Source organism: Dreissena polymorpha, chromosome 11 (genome assembly GCF_020536995.1).
Source record: "Dreissena polymorpha isolate Duluth1 chromosome 11, UMN_Dpol_1.0, whole genome shotgun sequence".
In the NCBI taxonomy this organism is placed as follows: domain Eukaryota; kingdom Metazoa; phylum Mollusca; class Bivalvia; order Myida; family Dreissenidae; genus Dreissena; species Dreissena polymorpha.
The window spans coordinates 15,349,502-15,358,284 of NC_068365.1; the positions used below are offsets into that span (position 1 = coordinate 15,349,502).

General features: G+C 37.2%; 1 protein-coding gene across 1 annotated transcript; it reads right to left on the minus strand.

The window, feature by feature from the left end:
• Positions 1 to 3,464: 3,464 nt before the first annotated feature.
• On the minus strand, positions 3,465 to 8,554 carry LOC127849637 (uncharacterized). The gene is made up of 3 exons (XM_052382384.1): positions 8,540 to 8,554; positions 4,129 to 4,419; positions 3,465 to 3,851 (listed from the first exon to the last, which is right to left on the minus strand). Exons 1-3 carry the CDS (start codon positions 8,552 to 8,554, stop codon positions 3,465 to 3,467), a joined length of 693 nt encoding a protein of 230 aa, XP_052238344.1.
• Between the last annotated feature and the right edge of the window lie 229 nt (positions 8,555 to 8,783).

Consider the following 8,783-nt stretch of genomic DNA (forward strand, 5'->3'; position numbering starts at 1 on the left):
CATGGTGAACAAAGTGTGTCACTTCTTCCTCATTTTGGGGTTAAATATCTGTTACCTCGTTTCGCGACGGTTGATCAACTGCAGATGCATCTGGTAGTGACAAGCAATTTACATCAGACTTTTGGAATAAATGCACTTTTAAGTCAACTCGTGCACAGTAGAATTCCATGAAAGCTTTGCAAAAACAATCAAATCAGAATACTTTCAGAACAATAACTTCGAACAACGTTTGAAACAAATAGCAAATATTATCAATGCTGTTAAGAATATTTCTGTTTGAATTCTGTAAGCAGGAATTTAGTTAATAAAAATACTAACTTTGTCTCAAATATTGACTTATGTGACGCATGATATTTTCCTTTTTTAATATGGCATTGCATAACAGAAGTAGCATTTACTCGGAAGAAATTGAGAGAGCAACCTTCTTGTTTATAAGAAAAAAAACAACATATATGACCAGCTCTTTTAATGGTGTTTTTTTCACAATAGAAAATACGACAGTCTCTCAAAAGAAAATGCCACCGAGATAACATTGTGCAAATTAATATTTTGTGTAGGAGAGAGCTTAAGGTATTAGAAGATAATGCAATATTAAGTGATACAGCTTTTTTGTGTCTTCAATAATCTAAACTAATGAACAACATTCGGGGAGAAATTTGTTTCTCGAAGAATCAAGGTTACTACAACATCAAGAGAGCCAGACGTAGTAATCGTTTGCGGTCTTTTTTACATACGCTTGATTGACGTTTTATCGACTGCAGCAATGTCTTTAATGACAAGATTATCATATAACGGGTTCAGGATTCGTGTACTCTAAGACGACAACCACGTCTCTCACACAGTACATATTCGTTAGCCCTTTTTTGAGTACAACCACGATCAGAATTTGTTGTGCAATTAGCACGAAACGAGTTGAAACCAATGACCAGTAAATAATAATTATGATTCAATCACATGAATTTTGTATAAAAGACCCATACACTTATAGTTAAGATTTGTCAATAAATATACCGGTAATACAGCTGTAAACTCGGCTCGAAATACTTACGTGTTTCGTACACAATCTATGATATTATAACATTAAATTAGGTATCTTCTCGATTATTACTTATTTTCTTTCGTAAGTTTCGACATTAATCAAATAATACACCACACTTATTTCAATTTCCGTCTCTTGAAATAAATCACATTGGCTTGCAATGAGATATGTCAAAGAATATTGCACATACTACTAGGTCCAATAATACTAAAATTAACTGCATAATAATACAGATTTTGATATACATCTGGAAATAAAGGGACATCGTGATTATCGCATATTTCTCTTGTTCAATCAGGCATTGCATAACAGCAGTAGCCAGTTCTCGGATCTATAGTGAGAGAAAAACATTTTTATAAGACAATTACATAATATAGTTGAATAATGTCCTGTCCTTTTTAAATATGGTTTTGAAGAATACTATGTAATGGAAAATACGAGACTCGCGTAAAAAATACGAAACGAGATAACCTTGGAAAAATGATTCTTTTGTGAAGGAGAGACTTTGTAGTATTATAGTTATTAAAATAATATTCAGTAATATAGCTTGGTTGTTACATCAATAATCTGAGCAGACATTTTCCTTTGAATCTAGGTTACTATAATATCGCGACAGCCAGACGTAATAATCGTTCCGGCAATGTTTTCAATAGCCTAGAGACCGAGAAACAGATCCGATGTTCTTCCGATATTGTCTCATACAGGCTAATTCAAAGCTTCTCATAAACTGAGGAAATCTGCTTATTATTTTGAGTGTTTTTGAAAGTAAATAACAATCGTTTTAACAACGTTCTTTCTTTGACATTGCTTTTTACTTTTACTCTTATTATATCCACAGGCATTTTGTAAGATGTTGAAATGCATCGATATTTGAAAGTACTTTATAGAACATACATTTGTGTTGCGTTCATCGTAGGGTTGAGTAAACGGACACAAAGAGAGCCGTTATAGTTTAAATGCATACTTTGCATTAGAGACAAGCTTAGATAACACACTGAGGAAACGCAAGCGACAACACATTTTGATTTGATCGATTACGATGACAGAGGCCTCTAAAAATGTCCCGGGAAGTAAGAACGTTTAGGAACACAAAATGGTATTGTACGCCAATTTGCAACAACAACAAAAACATAATGTAAAATCTACCATAGCCTTGCCCCATCATCAACTCTTTTTCGACGTGTTATCAACTGCAGAAGTTTCTGGTTTGACAACATAATTATTTCAATAATTTATTTCACTCGAATACAGACATATACGCCGTTTCTAAAGTACAGTGTAGAAAAGGCTCTTAAAAATACACGATGGAACGTTTTCCGATAAATATTTTTGTGCAATGTGAATGCAGCGATCTGAAATGAATAAAAAGAAAACAGCAACTATAACTCAATCACATGAAGTTTGCATATCAAAATACTCTAACCATCATAGGAAAGAGTTTTAATGACAATAATGCAGCTAAAAACAGGTCAGTATCAAAAGAGACCTTTTCACGTTTTGGGTAATTGACAAAATTAATAAAAATTGTTTCAGATTCGCAAATTTTCGTTGTAGTTATGATATTTATGAGGAAACAATAATACTGAACATTTATCATGCTCTAAAATATCTATTATACGCATCTTTTGACGATTTAAAAACCAGAAATTATAAATCGTTGCAACGCGAGACCATTGAATAATTTGGAGAGTTCTGTTGTTGTCGTTATATTTTGTGACACTACGAGAATTGCTTATATAAAGCATAAAATACATAATTCATTGTATGAGCACGGACGGCCGAGTGGTATAAGCATTAGACTTTTTCTCCAGGGGTCAGTGATTCGAGCCCAGTTGATGGTTACCTTTCCCCTTCCTTTAACTTGATTCTTGTTTTTATTTGACTGGAGCTTTTTAGATCTGATGTTTCTCATCTCATCTTCGCCTGTGGTCCCATCTGGGTCGCCAACCAGCTTCCTCCAGGCATCTCGGTTCTGGGCGAGTCTGTCCAGCTGCCCCCATGGTTTGCACATCTGCTTAGCATCTGCATCCTAGTCCCGGCGCCAGGTGTTTCTAGGCCGCCCTCTGTTCCTTTTCCCTTGGGGGTTCCATGTGAGAGATTGCCTTGTCGTATTGGATGCAGGCTGGCGAAGGGTGTGGCCTATCCACCGCCTGAAGTTTGTTTTCTTCAACTGGCCGCTGCTTTGTTCTGCTCCTCAATTCTTCGTTGGAGATCTTGTCTGGCCAGAGATGATCTTCAGGATCTTCCTGGGGCAGGTGTTGATGAAGACCTGTATTTTCTTATGATGGTAACAGTGGTTCTTCAGGTCTCTGCTCCATAGAGAAGTAGTGGCTTCACCATGGTATTTCGCTCGATCCCCAGATGTTCTTTAGCTGATAGAAGGCTGTCGTGCGTTACAGATGCGGGTTTTGACATATGCATCTGTTCACCCCTGGTTGTTTAGAATGCTGTCGATATATGTACAGCTGTCAACCTCCTCCAGCTCCTCGCCTTGGACTGTGATGGGTGTGTTGTGGGATGCGTTGGTCCTAAACACCTTGCTCTTCCCTCTGTTGATGGTGAGACCCAATCTTGCTGAGTTGTCCGCTACTATGTTTGTCTTTTCCTGCATCTGTTGTTGGGTGTGAGAGAAAAGAGTCAAATCATCGGCAAAGGCGAGATCTTCCAACTGTGTCCAGAGTGTCCACTGAAATCCATTCCGCATCTGCTCTGTCGATGTCTTCCTTACCCAGTCTATGGCCAGCAGGAACAGGAAAGGTGAGAGTAAGCAGCCTTGCCTCACTCCGGTTCTCACTTTAAAGGTGCCCATGAGCTGTCGGCCATGAACGATTCTGCAGGTCAATCCTTCATACGACTTCCTGATGATGTTGGTGATCTTTCCTTGGGACTCCGTAGTGTCTCAGAAGTCCCCAGAGTTACTCCCGGTCAACGCTGTCGAACGCCTTTTCATAGTCAATGCAGTTGACATACAAGGGCGAATTCCACTCTTGGGATTGTTCCAGAATGATGCGCAGGGTTGCGATCTGATCAGAGCACGATCTCGCCTTTCAAAAGCCTGCTTGTTGGTCTATGAGATGCGGGTCTATTACGTCTTTTATTCTGTTCAGCAGGATGCGATTATTCACCTTTCCTGGGATGGACAACAGGGTGATTCCTCGGTAGTTGGAGCAAGAACTGAGATCGCCTTTCTTGGGAAGCTTGATGAGGTAAACCTCTTTCCACTCTATTGGAATTTCTTCTTCTTCCCATATCTTGCTGAAGAGTGGGTGTAGAAGCTCCACACTGGTCACCACGTCAGCCTTAAGCGCTTCTGCAGGTATGCTGTCAAGTCCTGCAGTGTTGCCGTACTTCAATTGCTTGATGGCGCTGCTGATCTCTTCCTTTGTGGGAGTGCAGCACTTGATTGGCAGATCGCTTGTAGCTGACAGAATCTCCGGTGGGTTTGCAGGAGCTGGCCTGTTTAGTAGCGCATGGAAGTGCTCAATCCACATCTTCTTCTGCACTTCGTCATCTGTAATTACTTCCTCATTTTATCCCTTTCTGGCCTCTTTAACATGGCAAACTTTCCTGATAATCTCTTGGTGATGGATTACAGATCTTTAGTTCTGTTCTGATAGGCTGCCTCTTCCGCCTCTGTTGCAAGCGTCTCTAGATAGTTTCGAGTGTCTGCTTTAAAACTTCGCGTGACGCTCCTATATGCTTCGGTGTACTCTTCTCATGCTTTCACTTTTGAGGCTCGTGTTCTGCTGTTGTTGACACTTGTCTTCTTTTCTCGTCTTTCCGCAACAACTAAAGCGTCTTTGCTGATATCCACCCCTTGTGGATGTAAGACTTGGAGCCCAGTACTTCTTGGAATGTTGAAGTCAATGCCTCTTTCACGTTCTGCCTCTTCTGCTCTATCGTCTCTTATTCAAGCAGCTCCTCTAGGACCTGGAACTTGTTGGAGAGGGTGACCTTGAGGTCATTGCTTCCAGGTGTCTTTCAGTGTAGCAGTGTTGTAACGTTGGCTGGCCCCCCTGCCCGGCCCCTGCCCAGCTCTTCTTCAGCTTCAGTTTTAATGGGGAAACAAGCAGATGATGATCAGAAGCCACATCTACTCCACGCTTGACACGTTCATCCTGAAGAGAGCGACAAAACGTCCTTGCCATGCACATGTGTTCAAACTGGTTCTACGTTGACGATTTTGTGACACCCAAGTTGCTTTGTGTATCCTTCTTTGATGGAACACACTTACTCCGATGACCTTGTTACTTGTGTTCCCAAAATCTAGGCAAAAATAACATATAAAATGATCAATTTTCTGTCTTCGTTCTTGTTTGATAAAAAACAGTTATGATAACCGAAGTTTTCTGCCTTTTGGTAAATTGATTCAGTTGACATACGATATTTTGAACAATTTTATTTTGTTCGTAAAGGGATGGGCTGGATTATTAATTAATTTTTAGTTAGGTTCGACATTTATCAAATTACACACTACACTAATTCCAATTTTTCTCGATTCAAGTATTTCCCATTGTCATGAAACAAGAAATACCAAAACATCCCACATTAAACGCAATTCAAGATTCATCCAAATAATTATCAACGCAACGCAATCACCTCTAGACACGAGACCAGTTCATGCGTTTGTGGACGCAGATAAAAACCCAATCACAGTTATGGACTGAGTTAGATTAATCTACACTTAGCCCATCAGCCTCTCATTTTAATGTGTAGCGTTAAAGTTTAAACTTTTCCCATTCCGATTAGATAACCGATATTGTTGTTGAATTATAACAGAACTCTGTTCGTGAAGTAGGTCAGTAGACAATATGCAAAATAACAACGTTTTACTGGTCCGACTGGCTTATTTGGTAGATCAATTGATTATACGTCCCAGGGAGGATAAGGGGTTTGATTCCCAGCCCGGTCATTGGTGTGGTCACGAAATTACTTTTTCCGCAATTCCCCTCCTATCTCTGATACAAGTTTGGCATAAAAGTGGGCCTGAACTTAATACGTAAAGAACAACATTTCCCTTAAAAATATTGAGTAGTTTAAGCCTTTATTTGACTGATGTACTGTTGAATAAGGTAAAAAATCACATTAAACAAACAAAACATGGGCCAATATTAATCTTTGAAATTTGTCATTGAACAGTGGCGTTCATGTGTCAGTTACCCGCAGTTACTCAGTCTGGGTTTTAAAGTAAAATATTGAATATTATTGTTTACATTAAGAACACAGATCGGCTGGGTTTTAAGGGTAGTGTAGCCCTTATTGACTCTGACGTTATTTGTTCCATGCCTTCTGATGTCGGCATTCACCGTTGAGGCATGACGAGTTTTTACGGTTACGATCGGCATAGTCCGGTATATATTTTGTACCTGCTACATTTTTATTGGAAATAATTAGTTTATGCAAGTTCATCCATATTCTTAGTGTTGTATTGATAGCTTGCTGTTTAGGGGCCTTTTCACAGATTTTGGCATGTATTGAAGTTTGTCATTAAATGCTTTATTTTAATAAATGTAAACATTGGATCTAAATAGCTCCAGTAAAAGCACAAGAATAAAATTTTAGAAAGAAAAAGAAGTAACCCTCAACTAGGCTCGAACCACTGACCCTGGAGTAAAAGTCTATCACATAGACCTCTCGGCATCAATGCTCATACAATGAGTGACGTATTAAATACTTTATATAAGCAATCCCGTTATATCAACAAATATAACGACAACAACAGAACTCTCCAAATTATTCAATCGTTTTGCGTTGCAAAGCTTTATAAGTGTCAGGTTTGTAAATCGTCAAAAGATGCAAATAATGGATATTTCAGAGCATGGCAAATGTTCAGTATTTCTGATTCCTCACAAATAGCATAACTACAACGAAAATTTGCGAATCTAAAACATTTTTTTAAATTTACCACAATGTGAAAGGCCCCTTTATAACTAGGGATAATTACACCGGTGCATGAAAGAAGAGGACAAGCCGAACGTTATCATTAATAACCTTTAGACTGCGTAACGTTGTGAAGTTAATATCGAATTTTATTTCAAATCATTCTCATTATAGTTTCCGTTGACAAAGCATGATCAAATAAAACTTATTCATGTATTATAACCGTAAACGGTTTGTTTAATTTCCAATGTTTTATGTGATTGTTTAAAGGGACTTTGAACCACGAATGTCGAAGAAAGAAAAGTTCTACAATACCGTATTGTTACAATTATTAGTTTATTTTGATTAAATTTCACGACTGGTATATTACATTACATGAAAAAGTTAATATTTTCAGTATATTCGGTAATAAAATTTCGCTATGGGAAATCGAAAGAATATCGCGAAAATAGGTGACATAACGATATACACACTATAATTAACGCAAGTAGATTGATCATTTTATGCATAAAATATATACAATTCATTACGCATGCACAATATGCATTCCTGGGTTTACCACGTGACGATGATGATCAATCTACTAGCGTTATTTATAGTTAACTGGTAGTTACCGGCTGGTAGACATACTCAGTACAATTTATTACCGAATATACTGAAAATATGAAAACTTAAACGATATTTTACAACTTTTCCCTTTAAGCAGTGTTGATGCCTCTTCGGGTAGAGAACGAAAACGAATTTTCAATAACAGAGGGGGTAATCACGTGACAAATAAGATGGCGTTGTTTTCTTCAATTTTTCTTGAATTGTATTGTATTGTATGTGTAGCATAATAACAAGTTAATATTGCGCTAATCTAATCTTTTCTACAAAGATGAGTGAACGTTGAAATGTATACATGTTCCTTTGAAACAGACTTTTGTTTTCTTTCTCGATTGTATTATTACATTTTTTGTAATTATTATGTTCAATTAAGATGCAATTAATGAGACATCTTTAATATCGGAATCAGTTTTAATTGTTGCAAACCTAACTTCCATGGTATATATGTTTATATTTAAAATCAACATTTTTTTTATCAAACAATTTATAAGGCAAATAAACTTTATCAATAATTTATACCTCCATGAAATCGTATACCGTAATAAGAAAATTTTAATACAAAAAATATTAAAAAATTACAGGTGTCAGAAAATTAAGAGACAAAAATAAAGGTGTCAGAAAATTATAATTATATTAAAAGCAATAAATCAAAGTACAATACTTGACTTGTAATCAACTCTTCTTTTTTTCCTATAAAATAAATAAAACTTCAAATCTTTGCTAAATGATATAGCACAAAAAAGTAAAAACAGAAAACATTATGTTTCCTTAATAGGACGAGACTATTCAAATGCTGCTGGGTGAATCCATTATTTTCTACCGGTATACATGTTTATTTACCAAAGTATGTATCTGCCAGGTTTTATTATCTTAATCCGGCCCATGATCGAAGTGACACGAGATAAGCGAAAACAGCGCCGAAGACTGTAGGATAGCGCGGTAAAATATAATGTCTGAAAATTTAGAGACATAAATTATGGATCGTGTATCTGGGTCACTTTGTCAATAAACTACCTCCACTCTTACCATGTTTTGCCCGTTCGATAACCCAATAACGAATCTTTCTTAGGACGTGTCTTTTGGGTTTGGGCGATTAATACCATGTTACCGGGAATAAACGGTTACAAACACACACAATCAATGTGTAGTATTTACGTATCTATGTCGCTTTATGCCTTATAATGTATGTTCAATTAAACTCGTTTAATTTTTGTTTGTTCAAAATATACTGACGCAATCTTATGTAAATTAAACGCAG